Source organism: Heptranchias perlo, chromosome 12 (assembly GCF_035084215.1).
Source record: "Heptranchias perlo isolate sHepPer1 chromosome 12, sHepPer1.hap1, whole genome shotgun sequence".
Taxonomy (NCBI): domain Eukaryota; kingdom Metazoa; phylum Chordata; class Chondrichthyes; order Hexanchiformes; family Hexanchidae; genus Heptranchias; species Heptranchias perlo.
This window is the reverse complement of record NC_090336.1, coordinates 10,028,134-10,044,415: the sequence shown is the minus strand read 5'-3', so window position 1 is coordinate 10,044,415 and position 16,282 is coordinate 10,028,134. Positions and strand designations below refer to the sequence as shown.

Genomic DNA, 16,282 nt, shown 5'->3' with positions numbered 1-16,282 from the left:
ACTTGTGAAGGAGTGAAGCATTGAGTTGGTTCATTCACACACATACACTGTGTATCGAGTTGCTGCTCAGTGACCTCCCTTCCCCTCTCCGATGTGACCAAATATTTCCCAAGACCAGAGAGGGCAAAAAGAGGACCAACTTACCAAGGCTCAATCTCCCAGGATCACCAGGAGAAAGGGGTGAATGAAACGCCCCAATGGTGGGAGGGGAGGGGGGAATTGCTCCCTTTTATCCAACTATTTCTATCAATCAAATACTGTACAGGGCATCAATTGGTCCTGAGTAAATATGCCGTTTAAACCTGTAACTGGGATGAGCTAAATAATATATACAATGCAGCCCGCAGGTGGGCATCTCCCTGTAAGGAGTAACTTATCACAACACTCTCCGACCAGTCACATCATCAATAATCTTGGGCCTGCGATCATCACACTAGTGCTTGTAATCTGTCCTCACAGTTGTCACTTTTCCCACAGAGCAAGGAGATCTGAGCAAGAGGAAGTTCTGTGAACCAGTGGGTCACGAGGAAGACCAGTGTTCAATAGTTCAACTGGAGGGTCACATTCAAACTGACAGAAAGGCACCATCGACCAGTGGGGGAGGGGGAGGGGGGAGGACTGTCAGTGGGGGAGGGGGAGGGGGGAAGACTGTCAGTGGGGGAGGGGGAGGGGGAAAGACTGTCAGTGGGGGAGGGGGAGGATGGGCAGACTGTCAGTGGGGGAGGGGGAGGGGGAAAGACTGTCAGTGGGAGGACTGTCAGTGGGGGAGGGGGAGGATGGGAAGACTGTCAGTGGGAGGACTGTCAGTGGGGGAGGGGGAGGATGGGAAGACTGTCAGTGGGGGAGGGGGGAGGATGGGAAGACTGTCAGTGGGGGAGGGGGAGGATGGGAAGACTGTCAGTGGGGGAGGGGGAGGATGGGAAGACTGTCAGTGGGGGAGGGGGAGGATGGGAACACCGTCAGTGGGGGAGGGGGAGGATGGGAAGACTGTCAGTGGGGGTCGGGGAGGATGGGAAGACTGTCAGTGTGGGAGGGGGAGGGGGGGAAGACTGTCAGAGGGGGAGGGGGAGGGCAGGAAGACTGTCAGTGGGGGAGGGGGAGGGTGGGAAGACTGTCATTGGGGGAGGGGGAGGGTGGAGAAGACGCTCAGTGGGGGAGGGGGAGGATGGGAAGACTGTCAGTGGGGGAGGGGGAGGGTGGGAGGACTGTCAGTGGGGGAGGGGGAGGATGGGAAGACTGTCAGTGGGGGAGGGTGGGAAGACTGTCATTGGGGGAGGGGGAGGATGGGAAGACTGTCAGTGGGGGAGGGGGTGGATGGGAACACCGTCAGTGGGGGAGGGGGAGGATGGGAAGACTGTCAGTGGGGGAGGGGGTGGATGGCAAGACTGTCAGTGGGGGAGGGGGGAGGTGGGAAGACTGTCAGTGGGGGTCGGGGAGGATGGGAAGACTGTCAGTGTGGGAGGGGGAGGGCGGGAAGACTGTCAGAGGGGGAGGGGGAGGGCAGGAAGACTGTCAGTGGGGGAGGGGGAGGGTGGGAAGACTGTCATTGGGGGAGGGGGAGGGTGGGAAGACTCTCAGTGGGGGAGGGGGAGGATGGGAAGACTGTCAGTGGGGGAGGGGGAGGGTGGGAGGACTGTCAGTGGGGGAGGGGGAGGATGGGAAGACTGTCAGTGGGGGAGGGTGGGAAGACTGTCATTGGGGGAGGGGGGAGGGATGGGAAGACTGTCAGTGGGGGAGGGGGGAGGATGGAACACCGTCAGTGGGGGAGGGGGAGGATGGGAAGACTGTCAGTGGGGGAGGGGAGGATGGGAAGACTGTCATTGGGGGAGGGGGAGGATGGGAAGACTGTCAGTGGGGGAGGGGGAGGGCGGGAAGACTGTCGGAGGGGGAGGGGGGAGGGCGGGAAGATTGTCAGAGGGGGAGGGGAGGCGGGAAGACTGTCGGAGGGGGAGGGGGAGCAGGCAGGAAGACTGTCAGAGGGGGAGGGGGAGGGTGGGAAGACTGTCATTGGGGGAGGGGGAGGGTGGGAGGACTGTCAGTGGGGGAGGGGGAGGATGGGAAGACTGTCAGTGGGGGAGGGGGAGGGCAGGAAGACTCTCAGTGGGGGAGGGGGAGGATGGGAAGACTCTCAGTGGGGGAGGGGGAGGGTGGGGAGGGACTGTCAGTGGGGGAGGGGGATGATGGGAAGACTGTCGGAGGGGGAGGGCGGGAAGACTGTCAGAGGGGGAGGGGGGAGGGCAGGAAGACTGTCGGAGGGGGAGGGGGAGGCGGGAAGACTGTCAGAGGGGGAGGGGGAGGGCAGGAAGACTGTCGGAGGGGGAGGGGGAGGGCGGGAAGACTGTCAGAGGGGGAGGGGGAGGGCAGGAAGACTGTCCGTGGGGGAGGGGGAGGATGGGAAGACTGTCGGAGGGGGAGGGGGAGGGTGGGAGGACTGTCAGTGGGGGAGGGGGGAGGGCAGGAAGACTCTCAGTGGGGGAGGGGGAGGATGGGAAGACTGTCGGAGGGGGAGGGGGAGGATGGGAAGACTGTCGGAGGGGGAGGGGGAGGGCAGGAAGACTGTCAGTGGGGCAGGGGGAGGATGGGAAGACTGTCAGTGGGGGAGGGGGAGGGCAGGAAGACTCTCAGTGGGGGAGGGGGAGGATGGGAAGACTCTCAGTGGGGGAGGGGGAGGATGGGAAGACTGTCGGAGGGGGAGGGGGAGGATGGGAAGACTGTCGGAGGGGGAGGGGGAGGGGGAGGGCAGGAAGACTGTCAGTGGGGGAGGGGGGGAGGGCGGGAAGACTGTCGGAGGGGGAGGGGGGAGGATGGGAAGACTGTCAGTGGGGGAGGGGGGAGGGTGGGAAGACTGTCGGAGGGGGAGGGGGGAGGGCGGGAAGACTGTCGGAGGGGAAGGGGGAGGATGGGAAGACTGTCGGAGGGGGAGGGGGAGGAGGATGGGAAGACTGTCAGTGGGGGAGGGGGAGGGTGGGAAGACTGTCAGTGGGGGAGGGGGGAGGGTGGGAAGACTGTCGGAGGGGAAGGGGGGAGGATGGGAAGACTCTCAGTGGGGGAGGGGGAGGATGGGAAGACTCTCAGTGGGGGAGGGGGAGGATGGGAAGACTGTCGGAGGGGGAGGGGGAGGATGGGAAGACTGTCGGAGGGGGGAGGGGGAGGATGGGAAGACTGTCGGAGGGGGGAGGGGGAGGATGGGAAGACTGTCGGAGGGGGAGGGGGAGGGGGAGGGCAGGAAGACTGTCAGTGGGGGAGGGGGGAGGGCGGGAAGACTGTCGGAGGGGGGAGGGGGAGGATGGGAAGACTGTCAGTGGGGGAGGGGGAGGGTGGAAGACTGTCAGTGGGGGAGGGGGAGGGTGGGAAGACTGTCGGAGGGGGAGGGGGGAGGGCGGGAAGACTGTCGGAGGGGGAGGGGGAGGATGGGAAGACTGTCAGTGGGGGAGGGGGTGGGTGGGAAGACTGTCGGAGGGGGAGGGGAGGATGGGAAGACTGTCAGTGGGGGAGGGGGAGGGTCGGAAGACTGTCAGTGGAGTGTGGGTACCTTGGTGGAGTGGGGGGAGACTGGCGTCACCTAGCCCATCCTGCCCAAATCATGCCTCCTGCGAGCCCATCACGGAGCAGTGTTAATGGTGGCTATAGGCAGCCTGTGGATTAGATGTTCCTGCCCCTGTGGCTCAGGGTAACAGCAAACAGCACGAGTCACACCCTCCTGCAGGACACGGCCATGAGGCCGCAGGATTAACTGGTCATTCTCCAGCTGGCTCTGATGGTGCAGTGCAGGATGTTCCAACACACGGTGGCCGAGACTGGCAGTTCACAACATTACATGCGGTTATTTAAAACTAAAAGTGTTAAAAAAAATTAACAATGGACAATTGCTTCACACAAACTGCACTTTTCTATTGTATTAAATTTATGGGTAGGTTTTGTGTTCATTAATATGATGATGCCAAGGGATATTTTATCGATCGGCTGTAGGAATGGGACATTTTATCGATCGGACTGTGGGAATGGGACAATTTATCGATCGGACTGTGGGAATGAGACATTTTATCGATCGGACTGTGGGAATGGGACATTTTATCAATCGGACTGTGGGAATGAGACACTTTATCGATCGGACTGTGGGAATGGGACACTTTATCGATCGGACTGTGGGAATGGGACATTTTATCGATCGGCTGTGGGAATGGGACATTTTATCAATCGGACTGTGGGAATGAGACACTTTATCGATCGGACTGTGGGAATGGGACACTTTATCGATCGGACTGTGGGAATGGGACATTTTATCGATCGGACTGTGGGAATGGGACATTTTATCAATAGGACTGTGGGAATGGGACACTTTATCGATCGGACTGTGGGAATGGGACACTTTATCGATCGGACTGTGGGAATGGGACATTTTATCGATCGGACTGTGGGAATGGGACATTTTATCGATCGGACTGTGGGAATGGGACATTTTATCGATCGGCTCTGGGAATGGGACATTTTATCGATCGGACTGTGGGAATGGGACATTTTATCGATCGGCTGTGGGAATGAGACACTTTATCGATCGGCTGTAGGAATGAGACATTTTATCGATCGGCTGTGGGAATGAGACATTTTATCGATCGGACTGTGGGAATGAGACACTTTATCGATCGGACTGTGGGAATGGGACATTTTATCGATCGGCTGTGGGAATGGGACATTTTATCGATCGGCTGTGGGAATGGGACATTTTATCGATCGGACTGTGGGAATGGGACATTTTATCGATCGGACTGTGGGAATGGGACATTTTATCGATCGGACTGTGGGAATGGGACATTTTATCGATCGGACTGTGGGAATGGGACATTTTATCGATCGGACTGTGGGAATGGGACATTTTATCGATCGGACTGTGGGAATGGGACATTTTATCGATCGGACTGTGGGAATGGGACATTTTATCGATCGGGACTGTGGGAATGGGGCATTTTATCGATCGGACTGTGGGAATGGGACATTTTATCGATCGGACTGTGGGAATGGGACATTTTATCGATCGGGACTGTGGGAATGAGACATTTTATCGATCGGCTGTGGGAATGAGACATTTTATCGATCGGACTGTGGGAATGGGACATTTTATCGATCGGACTGTGGGAATGGGACATTTTATCGATCGGACTGTGGGAATGAGACACTTTATCGATCGGACTGTGGGAATGAGACATTTTATCGATCGGACTGTGGGAATGGGACATTTTATCGATCGGACTGTGGGAATGGGACATTTTATCGATCGGCTGTGGGAATGAGACATTTTATCGATCGGCTGTGGGAATGAGACATTTTATCGATCGGACTGTGGGAATGGGACATTTTATCGATCGGCTGTGGGAATGGGACATTTTATCGATCGGACTGTGGGAATGGGACATTTTATCGATCGGCTGTGGGAATGGGACATTTTATCGATCGGACTGTGGGAATGAGACATTTTATCGATCGGACTGTGGGAATGGGACATTTTATCGATCGGACTGTGGGAATGGGACATTTTATCGATCGGCTGTGGGAATGAGACATTTTATCGATCGGACTGTGGGAATGGGACATTTTATCGATCGGACTGTGGGAATGGGACAATTTATCGATCGGACTGTGGGAATGGGACATTTTATCGATCGGACTGTGGGAAATGTGACATTTTATCGATCGGACTGTGGAAATGTGACATTTTATCGATCGGCTGTGGGAATGAGACATTTTATCGATCCGCTGTGGGAATGAGACATTTTATCGATCGGCTCTGGGAATGGGACATTTTATCGATCGGACTGTGGGAATGGACAATTTATCGATCGGACTGTGGGAATGGGACATTTTATCGATCGGGCTGTGGGAATGGGACATTTTATCGATCGGGCTGTAGGAATGGGACATTTTATCGATCGGACTGTGGGAATGGGACATTTTATCGATCGGGCTGTAGGAATGGGACATTTTATTGATCGAACTTGGGAATGAGACATTTTATCGATCGGACTGTGGGAATGGGACATTTTATCGATCGGGCTGTAGGAATGGGACATTTTATCGATCGGACTGTGGGAATGAGACATTTTATCGATCGGCTGTGGGAATGCGACATTTTATCGATCGGCTGTGGGAATGAGACACTTTATCGATCGGACTGTGGGAATGAGACACTTTATCGATCGGCTGTGGGAATGAGACATTTTATCGATCGGCTGTAGGAATGAGACACTTTATCGATCGGACTGTGGGAATGGGACATTTTATCGATCGGCTGTGGGAATGAGACACTTTATCGATCGGCTGTGGGAATGAGACATTTTATCGATCGGCTGTGGGAATGAGACATTTTATCGATCGGCTGTGGGAATGAGACACTTTATCAATCGGACTGTGGGAATGAGACATTTTATCGATCGGACTGTGGGAATGAGACATTTTATCGATCGGACTGTGGGAATGGGACATTTTATCGATCGGACTGTGGGAATGGGACATTTTATCGATCGGCTGTGGGAATGGGACATTTTATCGATCGGACTGTGGGAATGGGACATTTTATCGATCGGACTGTGGGAATGAGACATTTTATCGATCGGACTGTGGGAATGGGACATTTTATCGATCGGACTGTGGGAATGGGACATTTTATCGATCGGACTGTGGGAATGGGACATTTTATCGATCGGCTGTGGGAATGGGACATTTTATCGATCGGACTGTGGGAATGAGACATTTTATCGATCGGACTGTGGGAATGGGACATTTTATCGATCGGACTGTGGGAATGGGACAATTTATCGATCGGACTGTGGGAATGGGACATTTTATCGATCGGACTGTGGAAATGTGACATTTTATCGATCGGCTGTGGGAATGAGACATTTTATCGATCCGCTGTGGGAATGAGACATTTTATCGATCGGCTCTGGGAATGGGACATTTTATCGATCGGACTGTGGGAATGGGACAATTTATCGATCGGACTGTGGGAATGAGACACTTTATCGATCGGCTGTGGGAATGGGACATTTTATCGATCGGACTGTGGGAATGGGACATTTTATCGATCGGACTGTGGGAATGGGACATTTTATCGATCGGACTGTGGGAATGGGACATTTTATCGATCGGACTGTGGGAATGAGACATTTTATCGATCGGACTGTGGGAATGGGGCATTTTATCGATCGGCTGTGGGAATGGGACATTTTATCGATCGGACTGTGGGAATGGGGCATTTTATCGATCGGACTGTGGGAATGGGACATTTTATCGATCGAACTTGGGAATGAGACATTTTATCGATCGGACTGTGGGAATGGGACATTTTATTGATCGAACTTGGGAATGAGACATTTTATCGATCGGACTGTGGGAATGGGACATTTTATCGATCGGGCTGTAGGAATGGGACATTTTATCGATCGGACTGTGGGAATGAGACATTTTATCGATCGGCTGTGGGAATGCGACATTTTATCGATCGGCTGTGGGAATGAGACACTTTATCGATCGGACTGTGGGAATGAGACACTTTATCGATCGGCTGTGGGAATGAGACATTTTATCGATCGGCTGTAGGAATGAGACACTTTATCGATCGGACTGTGGGAATGGGACATTTTATCGATCGGCTGTGGGAATGAGACACTTTATCGATCGGCTGTGGGAATGAGACATTTTATCGATCGGCTGTAGGAATGAGACACTTTATCGATCGGCTGTGGGAATGAGACATTTTATCGATCGGCTGTGGGAATGAGACATTTTATCGATCGGCTGTGGGAATGAGACACTTTATCGATCGGCTGTAGGAATGAGACACTTTATCGATCGGCTGTGGGAATGAGACATTTTATCGATCGGCTGTGGGAATGAGACATTTTATCGATCGGCTGTGGGAATGAGACACTTTATCGATCAGACTGTGGGAATGAGACACTTTATCGATCGGCTGTGGGAATGAGACATTTTATCGATCGGCTGTGGGAATGAGACACTTTATCGATCGGCTGTGGGAATGAGACACTTTATCGATCAGACTGTGGGAATGAGACACTTTATCAATCGGACTGTGGGAATGAGACATTTTATCGATCAGACTGTGGGAATGAGACACTTTATCGATCGGCTGTGGGAATGGGGCATTTTATCGATCGGACTGTGGGAATGAGACACTTTATCGATCGGTTGTGGGAATGGGACAATTTATCGATCGGGCTGTGGGAATGGGAAATTTTATCGATCGGTTGTGGGAATGGAACATTTTATCGATCGGACTGTGGGAATGGGACATTTTATCGATCGGCTGTGGGAATGGGACATTTTATCGATCGGCTGTGGGAATGGGACACTTTATCGATCGGACTGTGGGAATGGGACACTTTATCGATCGGACTGTGGGAATGGGACATTTTATCGATCGGACTGTGGGAATGGGACACTTTATCGATCGGACTGTGGGAATGAGACATTTTATCGATCGGCTGTGGGAATGAGACATTTTATCGATCGGCTGTGGGAATGGGACATTTTATCGATCGGACTGTGGGAATGAGACATTTTATCGATCGGCTATGGGAATGAGACACTTTATCGATCGGACTGTGGGAATGAGACATTTTATCGATCGGCTGTGGGAATGAGACACTTTATCGATCGGACTGTGGGAATGAGACATTTTATCGATCGGCTGTGGGAATGAGACATTTTATCGATCGGACTGTGGGAATGAGACATTTTATCGATCGGACTGTGGGAATGAGACATTTTATCGATCGGCTGTGGGAATGAGACACTTTATCGATCGGCTGTGGGAATGAGACATTTTATCGATCGGACTGTGGGAATGGGACATTTTATCGATCGGACTGTGGGAATGAGACACTTTATCAATCGGACTGTGGGAATGGGACATTTTACCGATCGGCTGTGGGAGTGGGACATTTTATCGATCGGACTGTGGGAATGGGACATTTTATCGATCGGGCTGTGGGAATGGGACACTTTATCGATCGGACTGTGGGAATGGGACATTTTATCGATCGGACTGTGGGAATGGGACATTTTATCGATCGGCTGTGGGAATGAGACACTTTATCGATCGGCTGTGGGAATGAGACACTTTATCGATCGGCTGTGGGAATGGGACATTTTATCGATCGGACTGTGGGAATGAGACATTTTATCGATCGGACTGTGGGAATGGGACATTTTATCGATCGGACTGTGGGAATGAGACATTTTATCGATCGGACTGTGGGAATGGGACATTTTATCGATCGGACTGTGGGAATGGGACATTTTATCGATCGGCTGTGGGAATGAGACACTTTATCGATCGGCTGAGGGAATGAGACACTTTATCGATCGGACTGTGGGAATGGGACATTTTATCGATCGGACTGTGGGAATGGGACACTTTATCGATCGGACTGTGGGAATGGGACATTTTATCGATCGGCTGTGGGAATGAGACATTTTATCGATCGGACTGTGGGAATGGGACATTTTATCGATCGGACTGTGGGAATGGGGCATTTTATCGATCGGACTGTGGGAATGGGGCATTTTATCGATCAGCTGTGGGAATGAGACATTTTACCGATCGGACTGTAGGAATGGGACATTTTATCGATCGGACTGTGGGAATGGGGCATTTTATCGATCGGACTGTGGGAATGGGGCATTTTATCGATCGGACTGTGGGAATGGGACATTTTATCGATCGGACTGTGGGAATGGGACATTTTATCGATCGGCTGTGGGAATGGGACATTTTATCGATCGGACTGTGGGAATGGGACATTTTATCGATCGGCTGTGGGAATGGGACATTTTATCGATCGGACTGTGGGAATGGGACATTTTATCGATCGGACTGTGGGAATGAGACATTTTATCGATCGGAATGTGGGAATGGGGCATTTTATCGATCGGACTGTGGGAATGGGACATTTTATCGATCAGCTGTGGGAATGAGACATTTTATCGATCGGAATGTGGGAATGAGACACTTTATCGATCGGACTTTGGGAATGAGACACTTTATCGATCGGCTGTGGGAATGGGACATTTTATCGATCGGACTGTGGGAATGGGACAATTTATCAATCGGACTGTGGGAATGGGACATTTTATCGATCGGCTGTGGGAATGGGACAATTTATCAATCGGCCGTGGGAATGGGACATTTTATCGATCGGACTGTGGGAATGGGACATTTTATCGATCGGCTGTGGGAATGGGACATTTTATCGATCGGACTGTGGGAATGGGACAATTTATCAATCGGACTGTGGGAATGGGACAATTTATCGATCGGACTGTGGGAATGGGACATTTTATCTATCGGCTGTGGGAATGGGACATTTTATCGATCGGACTGTGGGAATGGGACATTTTATCGATCGGCTGTGGGAATGGGACATTTTATCGATCGGACTGTGGGAATGAGACACTTTATCAATCGGACTGTGGGAATGGGACATTTTATCGATCGGACTGTGGGAATGAGACATTTTATCGATCGGACTGTGGGAATGAGACATTTTATCGATCGGACTGTGGGAATGGGACAATTTATCAATCGGACTGTGGGAATGGGACAATTTATCGATCGGACTGTGGGAATGGGACATTTTATCGATCGGCTGTGGGAATGGGACATTTTATCGATCGGACTGTGGGAATGGGACATTTTATCGATCAGCTGTGGGAATGAGACATTTTATCGATCGGCTGTGGGAATGGGACATTTTATCGATCGGACTGTGGGAATGAGACACTTTATCGATCGGCTGTGGGAATGGGACATTTTATCGATCGGACTGTGGGAATGGGACATTTTATCGATCGGACTGTGGGAATGAGACACTTTATCGATCGGCTGTGGGAATGGGACATTTTATCGATCGGACTGTGGGAATGGGACATTTTATCGATCGGACTGTGGGAATGAGACACTTTATCAATCGGACTGTGGGAATGGGACATTTTATCGATCGGACTGTGGGAATGAGACATTTTATCGATCGGACTGTGGGAATGAGACATTTTATCGATCGGACTGTGGGAATGAGACATTTTATCGATCGGACTGTGGGAATGTGACATTTTATCGATCGGACTGTGGGAATGAGACATTTTATCGATCGGACTGTGGGAATGGGACAATTTATCGATCGGACTGTGGGAATGAGACACTTTATCGATCGGCTGTGGGAATGGGACAATTTATCGATCGGACTGTGGGAATGGGACATTTTATCGATCGGACTGTGGGAATGGGACATTTTATCGATCGGCTGTGGGAATGGGACATTTTATCGATCGGACTGTGGGAATGGGACATTTTATCGATCGGACTGTGGGAATGGGACATTTTATCGATCGGACTTTGGGAATGAGACACTTTATCGATCGGCTGTGGGAATGGGAAATTTTATCGATCGGACTGTGGGAATGAGACATTTTATCGATCGGACTGTGGGAATGAGACATTTTATCGATCGGACTGTGGGAATGGGACATTTTATCGATCGGCTGTAGGAATGAGACACTTTATCGATTGGCTGTGGGAATGAGACATTTTATCGATCGGCTGTGGGAATGAGACACTTCATCGATCGGCTGTGGGAATGAGACATTTTATCGATCAGACTGTGGGAATGAGACACTTTATCGATCGGCTGTGGGAATGGGGCATTTTATCGATCGGACTGTGGGAATCGGACATTTTATCGATCGGCTGTAGGAATGAGACACTTTATCGATCGGCTGTGGGAATGAGACATTTTATCGATCGGACTGTGGGAATGAGACACTTTATCGATCGGCTGTGGGAATGAGACATTTTATCGATCGGCTGTAGGAATGAGACACTTTATCGATCGGCTGTGGGAATGAGACATTTTATCGATCGGCTGTGGGAATGAGACATTTTATCGATCGGCTGTGGGAATGAGACATTTTATCGATCGGACTGTGGGAATGAGACACTTTATCGATCGGACTGTGGGAATGGGACACTTTATCGATCGGACTGTGGGAATGGGACAATTTTCGATCGGGCTGTGGGAATGGGACATTTTATCGATCGGCTGTGGGAATGGGACATTTTATCGATCGGCTGTGGGAATGGGACATTTTATCGATCGGCTGTGGGAATGGGACATTTTATCGATCGGCTGTGGGAATGGGACATTTTATCGATCGGCTTTAGGAATGGGACATTTTATCGATTGGCTGTGGGAATGAGACATTTTATCGATCGGCTGTGGGAATTGGACATTTTATCGATCGGACTGTGGGAATGGGACAATTTATCAATCGGACTGTGGGAATGGGACAATTTATCGATCGGCTGTGGGAATGAGACATTTTATCGATCGGCTGTGGGAATGGGACATTTTATCTATCGGCTGTGGGAATGGGACATTTTATCGATCGGACTGTGGGAATGGGACATTTTATCGATCGGCTGTGGGAATGGGACAATTTATCGATCGGACTGTGGGAATGGGACATTTTATCGATCGGCTGTGGGAATGGGACATTTTATCGATCGGACTGTGGGAATGGGACATTTTATCGATCAGCTGTGGGAATGAGACATTTTATCGATCGGCTGTGGGAATGGGACATTTTATCGATCGGACTGTGGGAATGAGACACTTTATCGATCGGCTGTGGGAATGGGACATTTTATCAATCGGACTGTGGGAATGGGACATTTTATCGATCGGACTGTGGGAATGGGACATTTTATCGATCGGACTGTGGGAATGGGACATTTTATCGATCGGACTGTGGGAATGAGACATTTTATCGATCGGACTGTGGGAATGAGACATTTTATCGATCGGACTGTGGGAATGGGACATTTTATCGATCAGCTGTGGGAATGAGACATTTTATCGATCGGCTGTGGGAATGGGACATTTTATCGATCGGACTGTGGGAATGAGACACTTTATCGATCGGCTGTGGGAATGGGACATTTTATCAATCGGACTGTGGGAATGGGACATTTTATCGATCGGACTGTGGGAATGAGACACTTTATCAATCGGACTGTGGGAATGGGACATTTTATCGATCGGACTGTGGGAATGAGACATTTTATCGATCGGACTGTGGGAATGAGACATTTTATCGATCGGACTGTGGGAATGAGACATTTTATCGATCGGCTGTGGGAATGGGACATTTTATCGATCGGACTGTGGGAATGGGACATTTTATCGATCGGCTGTGGGAATGGGACATTTTATCGATCGGACTGTGGGAATGGGACATTTTATCGATCGGCTGTGGGAATGGGACAATTTATCGATCGGACTGTGGGAATGGGACATTTTATCGATCGGACTGTGGGAATGGGACAATTTATCGATCGGACTGTGGGAATGGGACATTTTATCGATCGGACTGTGGGAATGAGACATTTTATCGATCGGACTGTGGGAATGAGACATTTTATCGATCGGCTGTGGGAATGGGACATTTTATCGATCGGACTGTGGGAATGGGACATTTTATCAATCGGCTGTAGGAATGGGACACTCCCATTTCAGACACCTAGCATCAGTATTCTCGGTCAGGTAAAGCAGATGTGAGCTCCTGAGTAAAGTTCCCTCTACGGTGGCCACCAAACACTCAGTTTTGCTGTAGCACGGGTTAAGTGTTGACTAAAACTTCCAGTACACCGTCCAAACAATGTTCTGTAATGCTCTCCTCATAGCTGGATTTGATCAGACCCACACTGCCATCTTCACTGTCTTTCTGATGAGATTGGCAATTTGTGTCAACACATGAAGACTTTTGTGCTGTGGACTCACAGCCAAAGCTTGATTAAAGTTTACTGGACCCATTTCACAGCGTCTTTGCAGCCAACATAGAGAAGAGACTTTCAATCCATCACTTTAAGCTGGATTCGAACCCGGAGGTGAATAGTCAGTGTTGTCACTCACAGTGCCTTCCTGTCCCTAGTGAGGATGCTTGTTTTATCACTCTTGCAAGCCCTTATTATAATGGATATGGATATGGATATGTCAAGCATCATTTCGAAATGAGGAGAAGGTACTGCTGTAGACATGATGTCTGGGATGTGGTGAGATGGGTGTGGTTAAAAGCTGAGATCCCAGTTGTGAGTCAGGTGTGAGGGCCGAGTCCCATGCCTGGCTCTTACTGCAGTCTGCCGTTGAGCTATTGGATCTCTTCACAGACCTTTGTAGACGGGAAGGTGACCTGCACCCTCCCCTCCCCCAGTACAAGCATGTCGCCTGTCACTCACATCTCAGAGCATCTCATTCTGCCATCTGAAGGAGGGAGGGAACAATTCGAGGAGAGCTCAGTCGAGGCCAATGTCCCACATCCCTTTCCCATCACTCTCAGCGACTGGTTTAACAGGCCAGCATTAGCAAAAACCTGGGAAGAGGCATTTGTCTGCTCGTCCTCTCAGTCAGGGAGTGATGAATCCTGTTTAGGAGGAAAGCTGAAGCAAGGGGAGAAGATAGAGAAGGAGAAGCACATCACATTAAAACATCGTACCAGGACAACAAGGGGTACAAGCATTCTCTGAGAAATCCAAATGTGCAACGGCACGACACGAGTGAGATAACCTGGCACGAGAGTGAGATGGTCCGACACGAGAGTGAGATTCTCCGACACGAGAGTGAGATGGTCCGACACGCGAGTGAGATTCTCCGACACGAGAGTGAGATGGTCCGACACGAGAGTGAGATTCTCCGACACGAGAGTGAGATGGTCCGACACGAGAGTGAGATTCTCCGACACGAGAGTGAAAGGGTCCGACACGAGAGTGAGATTCTCCGACACGAGTGAGATTCTCCGACACGAGAGTGAGATGATCCGACACCAGAGTGAGATGGTCCGACACGAGAGTGAAAGGGTCCGACACGAGAGTGAGATGGTCCGACACGCGAGAGAGATGGTCCGACACGAGAGTGAGATGGTCCGGCATGAGAGTGAAAGGGCCCGACATGAGAGTGAAAGGGCCCGACACCAGAGTGAGATGGTCCGACACGAGAGTGAAAGGGTCCGACACGAGAGTGAGATGGTCCGACACGTGAGTGAGATGGTCCGACATGAGAGTGAGATGGTGCGACACGTGAGTGAGATGGTCCGACATGAGAGTGAGATGGTCCGACACGCGAGTGAGATGGTCCGACATGAGAGTGAAAGGGCCCGACATGACAGTGAGATGGTCCGACACGTGAGTGAGATGGTCCGACATGAGAGTGAGATGGTGCGACACGAGAGTGAGATGGTCCGACACGAGAGTGAGATGGTCCGACACGAGAGTGAAAGGGTCCGACACGAGAGTGAGATGGTCCGACATGAGAGTGAGATGGTGCGACACGCGAGTGAGATGGTCCCACATGAGAGTGAAAGGGTCCGACACGAGAGTGAAAGGGTCCGACACGAGAGTGAGATGGTCCGACACGAGAGTGAGATGGTGCGACACACGAGTGAGATGGTCCAACACGAGAGTGAAAGGGTCCGACACGAGAGTGAAAGGGTCCGACACGAGAGTGAAAGGGTCCGACACGAGAGTGAGATGGTCTGACACGTGAGTGAGATGGTGCGACACGCGAGTGAAAGGGTCCAACACGTGAGTGAGATGGTCTGACACGAGAGTGAAAGGGTCCGACACGAGAGTGAAAGGGTCCGACACGAGAGTGAGATGGTCCGACATGAGAGTGAGATGGTGCGACACGAGAGTGAGATGGTCCGATAAGAAAGTGAAAGGGTCCGACACGAGAGTGAAAGGGTCCGACACGAGAGTGAAAGGGTCCGACACGTGAGTGAGATGGTCCGACATGAGAGTGAAAGGGTCCGACACGTGAGTGAGATGGTGCGACAAGAGAGTGAGATGGTCCGACAAGAGAGTGAAAGGGTCCGACACGAGAGTGAGATGGTCCGACACGAGAGTGAGATGGTCCGACAAGAGAGTGAAAGGGTCCGACACGTGAGTGAGATGGTCCGACACGAGAGTGAGATGGTCCGACACGTGAGTGAGATGGTCCGACACGAGAGTGAGATGGTCCGACATGAGAGTGAAAGGGTCCGACACGTGAGTGAGATGGTCCGACACGTGAGTGAGATGGTCCGACACGAGAGTGAGATGGTCCGACACGTGAGTGAGATGGTCTGACATGAGAGTGAGATGGTCCGACACGAGAGTGAGATGGTCCGACACGAGAGTGAGATGGTGCGACACGCGAGTGAGATGGTCCGACACGAG

At 51.1% G+C, this 16,282-nt stretch overlaps 1 protein-coding gene across 1 annotated transcript; it reads left to right on the top strand.

Moving 5' to 3' along the window:
* Positions 1 to 14,881: 14,881 nt before the first annotated feature.
* On the top strand, positions 14,882 to 15,604 carry LOC137328131 (golgin subfamily A member 6-like protein 22). The gene has a single exon (XM_067994311.1). The coding sequence runs from the start codon at positions 14,882 to 14,884 to the stop codon at positions 15,602 to 15,604; it is 723 nt and encodes a 240-aa protein (XP_067850412.1).
* The last annotated feature ends 678 nt before the right edge of the window (positions 15,605 to 16,282 follow it).

Bases quoted from the DNA above. Each gene is read 5' to 3' on its own strand.
- LOC137328131 (XM_067994311.1), top strand. From the start codon at position 14,882: ATGATCCGACACCAGAGTGAGATGGTCCGACACGAGAGTGAAAGGGTC.